The following is a 17,885-nucleotide window of genomic DNA, read 5'->3' as shown; positions in this document are numbered from 1 at the left end:
GTATTTAATAAAAAAAAACCCTCAAACTAACTTTATTTAATGAATTAAACCCTATCAGGTCATAATTACCGTTACTACCGGTAATCTTTACTTTAGGGGTTTCTACATTAAATAAACATAATTGAGAGGTTTTACCATTAAAAAAATAAAAATAAAAATAAAAAATCAAATTTTATAATATTATCTAAATACTCTATTTGTTCCTAAATATAAGATGTTTTGGTAGAAACACACATATTAAGAAAACTACTTTTTGTCTAGAAAATATCATTAAAACTATAAATTAATGGTATTCAACCGATTACAAAATAGACAATTAAAATATGATTGGGTACACAGTTTTTAATAAAGTAAAAGTTATCTAGAAAAGTGAAAACATATTATATATTGGAACATCAAAATTTTGTAAAACATCCTATTTTTAGGAACAGAGGGAGTATTAGTAACTTAAATTTTCAAAATTATCATTTTTAACTTTTTTTTTGTAAATATATGAGTTTGATGTGTTTTTAACATCAACATTATATATGTATAAATTTAGAAAAAAATTTAAACCGAGAAAATATAATAAAAATTATCTAAAGATATACCTCTAATAAAATTACTAAAAGACTAAAAATGTAAAAAAGAAGAAAATATAATAAAAATGATATCTTATCTAATAAAAATGTAGTAATAAATATTTAGATAATTTTTATTATATTTTATAGGGTTTACATTTTTTATTTATACATATATAATGCTGATGTTAAAAACACATCAAACTCATATATTTATAAAAAAATTTAAAAAATTCTAATTTTGAAAATTTAAGTTACTAATTTTTAGATAATATTATAAAATTTTGAATTTTTTTTTATTTTTAATGATAAAGCCCCTCAACTATGTTTAATTAATGTAGAAACCCCTAATTTAAAAATTTACCGGTAGTAATGGTAATTATGATATGTTAGAGTTTAATTCATTAAATAAAGTTAGTTTAGGGGTTTTTCCGTTAAATACTTAGTTTGAGGGTTTTTACCCAAAATAAACTTAGTTGAGCGGTTTTAACGTTAAAAATCCTTGATTTTAAAGATGTTACTTTTGTGAGACCATTACTCTGTCTTAAATCTTCGAATTCTGTAACTACAAAAAACTGTATACACTCCAAGATGCTACTCAACCAAACATTTAGTTGAAAATTTGATATTCATTTTATGTTAAATTTCAATTCTCTTAAATCAGTTTCTTTGATTGAGCGCAAACATTAATTTTGCGACTTACCTGATCATCTTTGTTAGGGGAAAACGTAACACCCACCCTAGAATACTACCACTTTTACTTCAAACTAGGTTAATATCCGCACTTTGTGCGGGGTAAGACTATTATTAATAACGAAAGTTATATAATAATTATTTAAACTAATAATGTTTTAGCAGAATAATACTCTACAATTTTAGAAAGAAATTATAAATCAGAAATGTGGGTTTTATACAAACAAATAGTTTCGTTAATTGTGTTTTGAAACCTTACTTGGATTCGCAGTCGGACCAGTAAACCTGGTGACCAGATATGTAATCTAGTTTGAGTTTTAGGAAAAAATGTGTTTTGAAATCAGACCGGACCAACCGGTCGGACCATGACATGCTCTCCTAACCGGTTTCGAGTTATACTAAAAAACAGATTTGTGTTAAACCGGCAAATTCGGTCAAAACTGGGCAATTCAGTAAAACCGGTGACCCGATTCAATATTAAAACCCGATTTTCTCAAATTCAAGTTAATTATTTTTATAAAAAAAAATCAAAACAATATTTCATTAAAATAATTTGTCAAAAATATCTTTCTAAATAAATTAGTTTTCATTAAATTTTATACTATTTTTTAATTTTTAATTTATTTTTATCATTTTAGTTATATTCTAATAATGATATAATGTTTATAAAAATAATTTTATAATTGTAGAACCTCTATAAATTAATACTCGATAAATTAATAATCTCTATAAATTAATAAATTTTGTCGGTCCTAACTTGGGCCGTTCAATATTTAACACAAATCGATAAAATAATAAGATAATATTTTTTTAGAAAATGCTATGTAAATATATGGTCTCATTAAAATTATAATAATAATTTCTATGTATATATATTTTAAATAAGTAAGAACCTAATGTTATATTGTTTGATTTAATATTCACAATGGAATTATCTTTATATTTTATTAACACTTAATTTATTTTTTATGAGATTTAGTAAAAGTATATCTAAAACCACATTTATGTTCTATGCAATATATATTATATCCACCAAATAATATAATAAAATTAATATAAATTTCAAATTTCAAAAAAAAAAACAATTCATGTCTATATACTAAAATCAAATATTTTTCTTATCTTAGAATTAATGTATCCAAAACTAAAAAAATCTAAATAAGGAAAATTTTGTAAATTAATATCTCTATAAATTAATAAAATTTCAAAGTCTCAACATTATTAATTTATAGAGGTTCTACTGTATATATATATATTCAATTTAAATTAGAATAAAACTCGGATAAACCGGTTGGACTGGTCCAACAATACCATGTCAATATTTGGTCCGGTTTTCAAAACATTGGGAGAAAACTATCATTTAAAAAATTGATAAAATCCCGGGACAGGCTACTGGTTTAACCACTGGTTGAACCAGTACGTAATTTTTACTTATTTTTAATTAAATTTTCTACTTGCATTACTAAAATCGGTTTTGGATTCTAATTAAGAAGTTAGGTTTTTTATTAAATTTTCTACTTACATCTATACTATTAAAGCAGGATCCTATTGTTTTTTTTTTACCTTAGTCTGCCCTTTCTTTATTAACATTGCATGTTTCATTAAGGGCAATCAAGTAATATTAATAACACATCTATATTGGGCCATTATTTTAGGATCCAGCCCACTATCCACATCAGATCTCTCTTGGGCCATTTGGGCCGATTAAGAAATCAGATCCAATCCTCACATTTTTTTTCCTTTGGGTCATTGAGTCCAAGTTCAAATAATTTTTTTTTTCAACCATTCTTAATTAATTTTTTTTTATTTTCTTAATATAATTTAAGCATTCATAAAAAAAATTGATTTTTTCTTTGAAAAATATAAATCTTTATTAAAAGTATATAATTATTTTTATTAAATATATTTACCACATAATAAAATTAATTCATCAGAGTTATACCAACTTAATTCATTAAAAAAATAAAGTTTAATTTTTTAAACATAAATAGTCATTTAAAATGAAACACGATAAAGAAAGATAAAAATTTTAAGTCTTTTATAAAATAAAACACAAATATATGAAATATGACCCTACATATTTGTCAATTTAAAAAAAAGGAAAATAAATCCGCGCTTTGAAAGCGCGGATCAAAATCTAGTTATTAGGTTATAGATCGTAGACGACTTCCATATATTATCAAATCCTGCCTTGCTGCCAAAGTTTTGCATATTAAATATAAATTTCCTATATTTTCATCATTCCGATTTTGTGTATCAAATATATTTTATTTGATTTTTAACTATCCCCTATTAAGTTAGTACTATTTAATTGTTTGATCTAAAAAGGAAAACATCATTTATACCTAAATAAATGTCAATCTCTTCGATGTCTCGTTACTGGTTTACGAAAATTAATTTTAATATTAATATTTTATACCAACCGATTTTTTATTCAATTTTGTTGGTTCAATTAAAAATTTAAAACCAAACACCTTCTTATGTCTTCCAATTCTCGGTTATATAGAGATTTTATGCCATAACTATAATGGCTACCAAGGTTTTATGTTGAATTTTTTCTTGAGAATTTAAATATTATAACTGTTACTCTAGACTAACAAAAGAAGATGTCCGGTTTTGTTTGTTTATCAACTTTTTCGGATGTATAAATTATCATTATCGTTTTCGGATGTATAAACTATCATCATAGTTCTCTTTGTCAACTTTTTATGGTCGACCATTGTTTATCAACACCCTTGTTTATGGTTTAGTATCGTACTATTGTTTATCAACTTGAAAGTTAAAATACCATGCACTTGTTTATCAATCGCCAAGTTCTTATGATATCAATCGCAAGTTATGTTTTTTTTTAATGTTCAACTATAGTTTATATGTTTGTTAGGGTATATCATAAATCATATTTCGTAATCCTACATCACTATATAAAAACGTGATACACTTATATTTCCTCTAGATATTACATTTTCTAGCAATTGGATTTGGACAAACAAATTATGCAATTGAATTCTAAGATGACACGTAAGCAAAATTAATAGTTTAATTGTGTGACACATCAGCAAAGACGTTTTTTAATTAGTATAAAATACATGTTATAACTTTTCAAATGTTTCTCTATTAATATATAAGGGATTCCAATTTGGTCTCGCTTAATTGCCTCCTAATTAATTAACAAATGCCTCTCACAAAACACAAAGTTTTGAATAGCCCAGCCTTCCTAGAAACTTTCAATGGACGTCAAAAAGGACGTTGCAACCACTTCAATATAGGAGTTTTTTTTCTTATGTTTGTCGGCTAACAATTTAATTTTTTAAACAATTCGGCAGCTTATATCTCTAAGAAATGTTAGTAGTTTTAATTCTGTTGGATAAAAAATTTGACATGAATTTAGATAAAAATTATTTGATAGCAAATGTCTTTTCTAAAATCTTAAACACAAGAAAATTGTAAAAGAGTGTTTAATAGTAGTTTTTCCTTTCTTCAAATGCTTTTCTTATGTCTGATTATGCTTATGTTTGTTTGTTTTTATCGACAATAAATTGGTTATGCTGTTGTAAGTAAGTTAATAATGTCAATGTCAATTTATTACCTTTATATATGTGTGATTATGCTTAAGTGTAATTGTTCTATTTATTATTTTTATTAACACTAATTATTATTTAATTACTTACCAGAAAAGAAACAATGAATTCTGAACGCTTTTTCTACTGTAAATGTTCATTTATTAGTAATTTATATTTTTCAGAATTTAATGATAAACATGATATTAAAATTTATTTAACAAAGAAAAACTGTATAAATATTAGTGATATTGAAAAAAACGAATTTTGAAAATACCAACTTTAAAAAATAGTTAATATTAACTGGAAATAATTATTTGATAGTAATTTCAATTTTCTAAATCCTAGACAAAAGATTATTGTGAAATATTATGTAATACAAATTTCCCTTTAAAAAATCCAAAAAACTGTAAAAGAATATTCGATAGTTCTTTTTCGGATTTTTAACGTTAAAACCCCTCAACTAAGTTTGTTTTGGGTAAAAACCTTCAAACTAAGTATTTAACGGAAAAACTCATCAAATAATTTTATTTAATGAATTAAACTCTAGCATGTCATAATTACCATTACTACCAGTAAATCTTTAAATTAGGGTTTCTACATTAAGTAATCATAGTTGACGGGCTTTATCATTAAAAATAAAAATAAAATAAAATTTTTATAATATAATCTAAAAATTAGTAACTTAAATTTTCAAAATTATCATTTTTTTAATTTTTTTTGAAAATATAAGAGTTTGATGTATTATTATATATGTATAAATAAAAAATGAAAAACCCTATAAAATATAATAAAAATTATGTAAATATTTATTACTACATTTTTATTAGATAAGATATCATTTTTATTATCTTTTCTTCTTTTTTACATTTTTAGTCTTTTAGTAATTTTATTAGAGGTATATCTTTAGATAACTTTTATTATATTTTCTCGGTTTTAATTTTTTTAAAAATTTATACATATATAATGTTGATGTTAAAAACACATCAAACTCATATATATACAAAAAAAACTTAAAAATGATAATTTTGAAAATTTAAGTTACTAATTTTTAAATAATATTATAAAATTTGATTTTTTTATTTTTTTTTATTTTTAGAGGTAAAACCCCTCAATTATGACCTGGTAGGGTTTAATTCATTAAATAAAGTTAGTTTGGAGGTTTTTTCGTTAAATACTTAGTTTGAGGGTTTTAACTCAAAACAAACTTAGTTGAGGTGTTTTAACGTTAAAAATCCTTCTTTTTCTTTTTTAAAAAATAATCTTAAACAAGAGAAATTTGTATTATGCACCCTATGTTTCTTAATACTTGATGTTTTGTCTTAGTGGACAAATATTAAGAAAGTTACATTCTTCTAAAAAGCATTTTAAAGTTATAATTTTAAAATTAGTTAACTAATTATAAAAAGACAGTAAAATTTAATTGATTAAAGAATTTCTAACAAAATTAAAGTTAACCTTTAAACCTCAAAACATCTTATATTTTAAAAAAACATAAACCTTTTATAACATCATATATGAAATGGAGGGATTTTTTTTTAAGCCCTAACCAAAAGAGGACTGTAAAAATTTATTTGATAATATCTTTTAAAAGAGAATTTGATGATGAACTTGATACTAAAATGTATTCAATTAACAAAAATGAATTATAAAATAGTAGTTATAGTATTTTAGTAAAGGAACATTTTTAATAGTAACTAGAAATACTTATTTGACAGTAATTTAGTTTTTCTGAAATTTTAAACAGAAGATAATTGTAAAAGATTATATGATAGTTATTTTCCTTTACAAAAAATCATAAACAAAACAATGTAAAACGGAGTTTGATACTTCCTCCGTTTCAATACAGATGATGTTTTAGGTGATTTTGTTGTTCCAAAATAGATGATGTTTTCACATATCTAGATAACTTTAATTTTATCAAAAAATGTGTAGTCAATTATGTTTTTACTATTTTTTATAGTTAGATAAATTAATTTTAAATTATATTTCTAATAGTGTTTTTAAGAAAAGGTAAATTTCTTAATATGTGTGCAAAGAGTCAAAACTTCATGTATTATGAAATAGAGAGAGTAGTATTTTTTTATTCTTAAGTTAGTTTTTTAGGATCTATAAGACTTCTTGCGACAGTGAAAAAATTTTGGGAAAACTTTCAGAAGATTTCTATAGAAGTTTGCCCCGAGAAGAAGACTTCCCAAAAAGTCTTGTAGACCTTAAAATGAAATGACAAACAAAATAGCAAAAAACACATCATTAAACTTAAAATCAACTTTTAAAGTGTTTAATATAAAAAAAAACTAAACACATATCACTCAAATTTTTTTTTTTTAATAAGATTTCAAAATCTAACCCTAAAAATACCAACAATACTACAACATATGTTACTAAACCCTAAACCAAAGACTATCATGACTCAACATTCACTCATCTATGTTTAAAATAATTCAATTTTAGTAAAACTAAATTTACATCATTTAGAAATGTTTATTATTATATGATTTCAATATTTTCCCCATCAAAATATTTTTTATAAAAAATTTAAATTATATTTAAAATCTATTAAACGAGAAGACTCACGCGGAAGGTTATAATGGTAAAATTCAATACATATTTTTTGTTTGGTCATAAAGAGGTTGTTGTAATTTCACTAGCATTTTGTGTTATTTTTTTGCATTTAATTGAATTTGTGGTATACTTTTGTATTCAAAATCAAGTTTTGAATCATTTTGGGCAATTTTCCCATTATAAAATCTAGTATTTTTCTTTTTCAAAAAAATCCTATTAAAGAGAAAAACTATTAAAAATTTGTACCCAAGTTATATTATTTCAAGAAAAATACTGAAACATTTGAGTTTAGGATTTAGTGACTATTATTTAGGGTTTAATATTTAGTGGGCGGAGTTGGACTAATAAAGTTATATAAAGCTTCCAAATGGTATGTATGATATTGAATGTCGTATATTTAAAAATTTAATTACAAGAACTTCTTAATTACCTCCAAGATTATGTCTTCTACACATTTTACTAATTATTTAGTCATTTATTTATTTAAGATTTGTCACCAAAAAATATAGTTTTTTCACAAAACTATAGTAATTAATAAGTTATTTTTTCTTATAAACAATCATTCACACAATCAAGATTCAGAAATATGGTCTTCAACATGTACCAAGATTGTGTCTTCTACACATTTTACTAATTATTTAGTCATTTATTTATTTAAGATTTGTCACCAAAAAATATAGTTTTTTCACAAAACTATAGTAATTAATAAGTTATTTTTTCTTATAAACAATCATTCACACAATCAAGATTCAGAAATATGGTCTTCAACATGTACATAATTTTTTGTGGGTATATATAAGATGCATGTATTGATGGTTTAATGTTTATTTATTATTAATTACATGATAAAAATGATGAGCCATAATAATTTATATTGGTTGAACACCTAAAAATTCATAGATCACACAAACCAAAATATATAAATGATAACAAATGTACAAAAAATTTCAATTACTCTACAATAACAATATAAACTTCACTTAATGATCAAGAAAACATTAAAAATGTATTTAAACAAGAAGAATAACATATAGTAAGTTAATACAAACATTAAACTAGTACATAAGAGAGTGTATGATGTTGTCATTGACTCTATTAGCCTTATTTAACTTTCAAGTTTTTTTTATTTTACATTAATTCTTATTCCGGATTGGGTTCGTTATAAATTTTGGGAAATTTGCCAAAATAGAAAAAAAAAACACATACTTTATCCTCCTAGTATAAAACTATCTGTCCCATTTTTGCCTTAATTACCCTTTCCATTTATCAAACTTAATGAAATAAATAATTTTATGAATCAAGAAATTATAAAAATAGAAACAATTGGTGAAATACCCATAAATACATACTGGTAATTTTTGGGTTGTAAAACTTATTAAAATAAAATTTCTAATTATGTTCTACAGAAAGAAGATGTCATCTTCTATGAAAAATGACATGGTGGAAATTGAATTCTACGTTAAACAAGTTATTCTATTTTTGCTAGAATCAATATTCTTCTTTTAAATAGAAATATAAATATGAGGAATATGAAATCTACACATTCTAAAGGCAACTACATTTCTTCGGAATGCAGCTTGTACTTTTATCAGAAATTCTAAAGTTCTACGAATACGAAATGTAGAGGCAACTCAAAAGCTACATATGGTAGAATCTGTTTACGAATTATTTGTTTGTTCTCTACACAGAGGGAGTGATTGGTAAGTGTTGTGAGTGTTTTCCGCAGTTCATTTTCTTTCTACATCGACTTTAGTTTACCAATCATGCTTTAAAAAAAAAAATTAAAGCTACAACCATAAAAACTAAAATAGGAAACAAAATAGCTTTGAAAATTAATTTTTCTAGAGCTTTATATTTAGTGCTCTGGAAATAATCAATCTACAGGTACAACAATAAAATATACGGCTATTATTCTAAAGCCAAAAGATAAAAGCCACGACACTTACCAATCATCCCAGAGTAAAAGCTACATTCTTGGATAAGAATCATATTTCCGAAAATATAGCAAGTTCAATTACAAAATATTTTAAAAATATTTGGAAATCTTTTTACTTTCCTAAAACGTGTTTCAGCGATTTTCTTTACAAAAAAAAAAATCGAAATTAATCTTTTTTTCTTCATCTATGAGTGTGTATATATATATATATACACGGTGTATGGAAATTAGGAACACATGAAAAACACAAACACCAAGACATGTTTGACAATGCAATAACCATAGTCTTATAATTTGCTCATTTGCTTTTCTTAAGATGTCTTCTATATGTAGGAATAAATCGATAAATGATCACCAAAGAACTCATCCTCGGTGTGTAATTACAGCAGTTCCAAAAGCGTTTGACAATGCAATATACTTCAGTATCTGGCCACAAGATATGGAGAAAAGTAGAAAATATAACACTTTACAAACCAGGAGGGATTCCTAAAACAAAAAAGCAGCCTTGAGTTGAGACTGTTAATTTCAAGTTTCAACTGATAGAATCGTTTTCTATCATCTCCCTGACTTCGTTAACCGCAAAATGTGCTTTGTGACCACCGATAACTTCAGCTTGTTTCTGGTTATCTATCCACAGCTGCCAAGGGAATAATAACCATAGCTGCCAAGGGAATAAGATACATACTCAGTGACTTTATTCAAGGCAGTTTTTAAGAATCAAGCTTCAAATATAATATATTTCAAGACATGGAAAACAGATCAAATAGACTTACCGTCACTTCTGCACGGGAAACTGATTTTTTCTCAAAAAAACAAGTCTGAATGGCGCACCGTTGACATCAACATGATAAAACTGCAATCTGGAAGAAATACATTTCATCAGAAAACCCCCAAGAAAGGAATAAACGTAGAGGCTTTGAAATCGAATCCATCACAGGCAGCAGTGGCAAGCAATGCCTTGAACATTCAACGGAAACAAGAATAGACAGCTAATATAAACTCAGACCTTCTCTTTCATTGTAAACCTGTCTCAAAAGACTTCTCAACAAGATTAGTAATAATACGTTAACCTATATAGTCAACATACGGGTAACCTCACCGCACTTCCTCCTCTGTTCACGGCGACTCAACCCTATCAGCTGGATGGTACATGAGAAGAAGATTCTTTGCTGCATACTTCCAACCCTACTGTCATTGATCCTGTCTCTCTTTGCACCCAGAGAGAGAAGGGGCTAGATCAAGGGAAAAAAAAAGAAAGGGAAACTGGTTTCATAGAAAGTGTCAATTAGATATTTTTCACATGTATTAAAAAAATGATTAAAATTTTGAAATACATTTATATTTTCATCGATTACATCTATTTAGATAATAGTGATTGAAATTGTGAAAAATGATTAAAATTTTGAAATAAGTTATATTTTCATTAATTACATCTATTTAGATAATAGTAATTGAAATTGTGAAGGTATAGAACGATCGTGTGGGCTTTTGAACTTTGTGCATTGAAGCTCATCCCTCTATTTTTACTTTTGGTATGTTTATGTTTGATGCGGCCAGCTGGAATAGGTTTGGGCCTAGTCATTTAGTTCACAGAGATAAATAAATTTATTTATTAGATTTACAATTAGTATTCAACTAATTAATATTTAGCTGAAATAAAGTATAAACTGCATTGACAATTTAAAACTCTTTAAATAGCTTTGGTACATCTTTGAACAAGGTTAAGAGTTATGCTGAACAAAAACAAAGGAAAGGCAAAGGCCAATAACATTCATCTTCTTTTTCTTTTCCACCCTAATAAACAAGGCTGAAACTAAGCAGTTAAAAACAAACCAATTAAAACAATCTTTATTTTTGAAGTTAATATAAAGAACTAATCCGAGAGCTCAGCCCCGGAATCTGTCTGCAAATTGTTGTTTGTTGCTAGTCATGTTAATGACAGTGAGTCACTTGGCTACAGCTAAAAATCTGGGAGACCATCGCATCAGGCAGATTTTTGGACAGCATGAATCACGGTGTTCATGTCCGAACCACCACCACCACTGGCTGGATTTGGATGGAAGGCTGATTGCCTCGAAGACGAACCTCCGACGAGTTTCAATGAAAGAGACTGTTCTGATACACCGTTTTGGCTAGACTCCCCGAGGCTGAGCTTAGACATGCCAAGAAGCTGATCAACATTAATAGGGGCGGCTTTTGAGTGCACAGCTGTTGGCCTGAGTATCTCGTGAGTCTCTTCCTTTGCCGGCTCGGTGACATACGCAGCAGGCCATACCGGGAAGGGGAATGAGTAGAATGGTGAGAAGTAAGTCGGGTACAGCACAGGGAAAGAACCAGGTGGTTGTTGTACTTGTAGCTGCGTTTGGATGGTGTCTTCTGGTGTGAAAGAAGAAGAGGAAGCTGTTACAGTTGGCGGCTCCTCAGCACTAGAGTTGGTGGATTTCATGGATTCACACTCCTCTGTTTCCAGGATCAATGGCGCTGGAACAGAGTCAGTGCTCTGCATTTGTGTTTCCATAGGAACGTCCTCTGCTTGCTGTTCTTGAGAATCCACCATAACGTCTGTTAACTGCCATTAGAATAACGAAAGGCAAAAAGTACTATTTACATTGGAGTCTAGACCCATAAGGTGAACTTTACAAGCACAAAAAGAGACCCGCGTAGACAAGTTACAGAGTATATAAAGAAAAGGGACTAACCTCATCAGGAATCATATCAAAGAGACTAGAACGTCTCTTGCGGCGAGAGACATTAGACTGCCTGATGAAATACTTCTGAGCGTGACTTGCAACTTGAGTAGGTGTCCTCGTCGTCACATAGCTCCTGGAGATACCTCTCCAATCTCCTTTCCCCAGCTTCTGTAAACCCATTAAGAACATCCTGTGCTCCTCTTCTGTCCACGGGTTACCTAACAACATCCATCACAGAAAAAAATATCATCAAACCCATAAAAAAGTCAGATAATTTATAAATAATTCCATAAAGGGTAAAATCTAGAAACCATATGATATCATTCAGAAACATCATCCTCAAGAAAAACAAACATGTGATCATAACGTTACTGTAAATAATACGCAAAAGAAAGTCCCACAAAGTTGGAAAACGCAAACGCATAGAGAGATACCTTTCTTCCTCTCGCGGCTAGAAGAAGAGCCAGGAACGAAATCCTCGGAGGCGTAACCGTCGCCGACGCCGTGGTCATGGCCATCACCGGGAGAACCAGGATTGTTCGACCCGGTTCCGCCAAGCCCGCTCAACCCAGAGCCCGAGTAGTGGCTGAGATTACCCATACTGGCACTTTTTCGGATCGAACCCTCTGTGAGACGGACACCGAAGAGCTTAACACCGCGATTCGGACATGTACGTGAGTTATGGCCATTTTGATTGCAGTGAGAACAACGGCGAGTCATAGCCGTCGATCGGATCTGCTCGGACTCGAATTCAGGTCCTCCGCCGTCGATCGGATCGAAGATAATCTCGGACGCACAGAATCTGATGAACGGTAAGAGAAAGAGAGAGAGGAGAGACAAAGGGATGTTTATCTGGTCGGATTTATTACACTAAATAAATATATAATATCGAGTTATAGGCTGTGTCACAGGTAGATTTTTTTTTTTTTTCATTTTTCATCTTTTCGTTGACTTCTAGTCAAAGCAATTGATTTCTATTTATCATTTTCTTTAGATTTAGACTATTTTTCAATAAATTCCACTTTTTTCCAACAAATCGTTGCAAGTATGCTCATAAATTCATCTTAATATTTTGACTAAATACCAAAACATGTAACTTCTTACGGTGTTATATATTTAGACTGTTTTTGTTTTCAGTATATATATTGAGATGTTGTTTAAAAGTTTAAATCGGATAATATTTAATCAGTATATATATTATATATAAACCCATTATCAAATATATATTATATACAGTAAAAGTTATAAATTAATAATTTTACACTATAATATCTTATTAAATTAGAAAATTATTAAGTTAAAGCTATTTTCATTTTTACATTCATATATTTAGAATATTTTAATATAAAATAGAAAATAGTATTTACATTAGCTTATAGATTGGTTTTCATTTCTATTTTCTTATAATTTTTGATATTTTTACTAAAATACATAATTATATATATGTTGCGTGAGTTTAGAAATAATTCAACAAAATAAGATTAAAATGAAAAAAATGTAGATGAATTTTAGTTTTTAAAAGCTAAAAATGCAATATATTTATATAAAAATTTCAAAAATTTATTGTATTCCTAAATTATGTTATATTTTAAATTGATCAACCTTGAAACCAAAAAAAAATTACTAGTTCCCTTTGTTTTTAATGTTACTAGTCTTGATTCGGAGAGATTATATTATATGTGTTTACTTTTTATAATTGAATCGATATGAATGGATCATAATATCGTATACTTCATCCGTTCCATAAAGATAGGCTTTTTAGTATTTTTACACATATTAAGAAAACACATTAAACTACCATAATAAATGTATCGTTTTCTGTAATTTTCAATTTTCAATAATTTTTAACCAATAGTAATTCAACGAATTCAATTAATTTTCTTGAAGTTTACGATTTTTTCATAGAAACACACAAAAAACATTTTTCTGAAACAAATTTTTTTTCTAAAAAGTTTATCGTAAAAAAACGGAGGGAGTACTAAATAGTTTCATTTAGAACAACTCTCTCTTGACTAAAAGAATAAGAACAGCTCTCTTTTGTAATTTTGAACAACTCTTTGCTAAACCTCAAAAAAAAAAACATTTGAATATTTCTAGAATGCTACAATGTAATCAACACGAAACCATAGTTTCTTAGAGCATATTAACCCGGAGTTCTTAAGATGTGGTTCTTAACAAAAGTTAAAAAACTATTTTTTAACTTTTAATTAAAAAAATTAAGAATCGGTTCTTAAATAAAAACTTTAAGCACCGGTTCTTAGTTTTTTTAGTTAAAAGTTAAGAAACCCACTCTAAGAATTTCGGGTTAATTATAGTCTTAATAACTGCCGCAAGTAACAAGAATGCTAAACATGATTAAGCAAAGAGGTTGACGACATATTTCTATGCTCGAAGCACGTACGTGTATTGTCATGATTCATGGATGCAGATAAGTAGGACCCACTTATCTCAGCCACGTGGTCACTAGTAGAACGAATATTAGAAAAGGCAATACTAGTACTTCCACATATGAGACTTTTTCTGGATCTCATAGGATAGCATGAGAACTGAGAAGTATATCAGCCGTCAACGTGGCTTTCCTTACCGTGTTATGTTTCACTTATTGGGCTTGTAATACTCGGACCGTATAAGGTACATAGGTTAGTTTTTAGTTCTGACCACTTTTACTTGATTTATAAGAAACCGATGGAAGCCCTAATGAGGTGTGAAGTCTAGTAGATTTTGAGTTGAAAAGGCTTTTGTATGTATATGAGAAGCACATCTATTTATATCAAAATTTTGTTCAGCCTAAACATGATAATGAATTAATGACGTAGATCAAATTTTGATGATCAAATTTTGAATGTCACCATTTTATGGCAAAACAAGCACAACCGTATCCACTAAAGTAACGCCATTAACTATTTTATCAATTTATTAGCAAATTGTAAATGTTTAGAAGATAGTCGCAATTAAGTAATTTAGAGCATGCTAAGTTATCATGCTAAGTTGTAACGCCATTAACTATTTTATCAATTTATTAGCAAATTGTAAATGTTTAGAAGATAGTCGCAATTAAGTAATTTAGAGCATGCTAAGTTATCAGAAATTTTAGCATTGTTTTCTCTGAGTTTTTTAAATGGTTTACTGTTGTGAAACAAGAAAATATAATATGTATGTTTTATATCTTATTCATAAACATAAGAAACCCTTTATATATAGAGAATTACACCGTCATAAAATAATGGAAAAACTAGAGAAAGGAAATACAAATATGGAAATAATACAAATCATAAACTAAATAAGAAAAGGGAAACTAGGGTTTCTCTCTCTCCAGCCACCGGCTCTTTCTCTCTAGGTATGGATCGGTTATTGACCGGGCCGGCTATGGACATTCACAATATGATTTATAACACTCCTCATTGGATGCCATAACCATACATAGTTTGTAATACGCTTTAGATGTTGCCTCATTAAAACCTTACCAGGAAAACCCAGTGTGACAAAACCATGGTGAAGGAAAAAAAGTACAACACGTATTACTCCCCCAGTTCTGAACATCACTGAAGGTCTTTCAGTCTACGCATCTCAATCTGATGCGTGAGCTTCCTGAATGTGCAGGCAGGAAGTGACTTGGTAAATAGATCAGCTGAGTTGTCACTGGAACGCACTTGGACCACTTGGACCTCGCCGACTTTATGTAGCTCGTGTGTGAAGAAGAACTTCGGTAAGATGTGCTTCGTCTGGTCTCCTTTGATGTAGCCATCCTTGAGCTGAGCAATGCATGATGCATTGTCCTCATACATCACGGTTGGTGCGTCCTTGCCTTCGGACATCCCACAATCAACTCGAACATGTTGGGTCATGGACCTCAACCAAACACACTCGCAGTTGGCCTCATGTATTGCCAAGATCTCCTAACGGTTTGAAGATGTGGCCGCGATCGTCTGTTTCATGGAACGCCATGATATGGCCGTTCCACCATGTGTAAACACATAGCCTGTCTGTGATCGAGCATTGTGTGGATCCGAAAGATAACCTGCATCAGCAAAACCAACTAAACCTTCTTTGTTTTGGTTAGTATAAAATAGACCCAAGTCTTTCGTTCCTTGCAGGTAACGAAGAATATGTTTAATCCCATTCAAGTGCCTTTGGGTCGAACATGAGCTAAACCTAGACAATAGGTTCACGGCAAAACATATGTATGGTCGTGTAGGACTAGCCAAATACATCAAATCTCCTATGGCACTAAGATATGGCACTTCGGGACCTAGGACATCTTCATCGTCCATCTTAGGACGGAACAGGTCAGTGTCCAGGCCGACGAACCTCACGACCATGGGGCTTGACAACGGGTGAGACTCGGCCATATTAAATCTCTTGAGTATTTTTTCTGTATATGTCATTTGATGCACAAGGATTCCATCTCTTATGTACTCAAACTGTAATCCCAAACAAAATTTCGTTTTTCCTAGATCTTTCATCTCGAATTCTTTCTGTTTGGGAAATCTCTCCAGAGGTTCCTAGGATATTCAAATCATCAACATACACTGCTATGATTACAAAGCCCTGGCCGAATTTCTTTATAAAGATACAAGGTAAAGATACAAGGGCTGATCGGTTCATTCTTATATCCCTCTTTCACTAACTACTCACTTAGTTTATTGTACCACATTCGGCCTGATTGTTTCAATCCATAAAGTGATTTATTCAACTTTATACAGTGTTGTTCTCGAGTACTCGATTTGTTTTTCAACTCTATACGCTCTGGTATTTTCATATAAATCTCATTATCCAGTGGCTCATATAAGTATGCAGTTACAACATCCATTAACCGCAAGTCTAATTTTTTCTCTTATAACCATAATTATCAGGAATCTAAAAGTAGTAGCATCCACCACAGGGGAGTATGTCTCCTCATAATCTATTACTGGTCTTTGTGAGAATCCTTGTGCAACAAGCCGTGCTTTATATCTAACGACATTACCATGTTTGTTTCTCTTTCTCACAAAGAGCCACTTATGGCCGACTGGTTTAACATCATAAGGTGTTCGGACTATTGGTCCAAAGACATCTCTCTTCTTTAAAGAGTTTAACTCCACGTTTATAGTTTCTTTCCATTTGATCCAATCTGATCGTTGAGTGCACTCATAAATAGACGTGGGTTCATGATCCTCATTATCATCCATGATTTCAAGTGCTACATTGCATGCAAATATATCATCAATGTCGACATTCCTTATGTTCCATTGTATCCCAGACAAGACATAGTTTATTAAGATCTCATTATTATCAGGACCTTCAGTACCTTGAATCTTGGCGTCCCAAGAATCAGTATTAGATACATCAGGGACGGCCGCATCTAAGCATTCATGATCGGCCGCGATCGCTATTAGGGTTTTGGGATCGGCCGCGGCTAAGTCCTGGGATTTAGGAACGGTTGCGGTCGTGTCTAGGGTTTTAACAACCTCGGTTTCAATTTCTGCACCTTTCTTGGTTTCCGAGGGTTCTTATCGTTGGAAGCTATTGGTCTACCACGTTTCAAACATTGTCTAGACTCTGTAGCAACTTGATTGTGTCCCTCTTGAACATCAATTCTTATTGGTGCATTAGAGCATATATATATGACTTAATCACTCTTTTCGGGTCAGCAAAGAAATCTGGCAATTGATTAGCTAGCTTTTGTAAATGTATAATCTTTTGGACTTCTAAATCACACTCTTGAGTCCGAAGATCTTGCCAAGATAAGGATATTTGATTCCATGTAATTTCTTTTACCAGTTTACTGCTATCTCCCCCTAATGTTGGATGTTCGGATTCATCAAAGTGACAATCCACATACCTGGTCTTAAATAAATCACCCGTAGTTGGGTCAAGGTATTTTATAATCGTGGGAGAATCATAT

At 29.6% G+C, this 17,885-nt stretch overlaps 1 protein-coding gene and 1 long non-coding RNA gene across 2 annotated transcripts; both read right to left on the bottom strand.

Annotated features, from left to right (window-relative positions):
• Window positions 1-9,685: 9,685 nt before the first annotated feature.
• On the bottom strand, window positions 9,686-10,569 carry LOC106300784. Its single transcript, XR_001262075.1, has 3 exons — window positions 10,411-10,569; window positions 10,085-10,171; window positions 9,686-9,972 (listed from the first exon to the last, which is right to left on the bottom strand). It is a non-coding gene; the product is annotated as an uncharacterized LOC106300784 (long non-coding RNA).
• Window positions 10,570-11,060: 491 nt separating this feature from the next.
• LOC106329015 lies at window positions 11,061-12,854 on the bottom strand. Its single transcript, XM_013767616.1, has 3 exons — window positions 12,436-12,854; window positions 12,011-12,219; window positions 11,061-11,880 (listed from the first exon to the last, which is right to left on the bottom strand). Exons 1-3 carry the CDS (start codon window positions 12,719-12,721, stop codon window positions 11,296-11,298), a joined length of 1,080 nt encoding a protein of 359 aa, XP_013623070.1. The 5' UTR covers window positions 12,722-12,854; the 3' UTR covers window positions 11,061-11,295.
• Window positions 12,855-17,885: the final 5,031 nt, after the last annotated feature.

The sequence above is a fragment of the Brassica oleracea genome, chromosome C1, assembly GCF_000695525.1.
Source record: "Brassica oleracea var. oleracea cultivar TO1000 chromosome C1, BOL, whole genome shotgun sequence".
Lineage (NCBI taxonomy): Eukaryota > Viridiplantae > Streptophyta > Magnoliopsida > Brassicales > Brassicaceae > Brassica > Brassica oleracea.
Note: the sequence above shows the minus strand (reverse complement) of the source record. Positions and strands in the feature narration are given on the sequence as shown.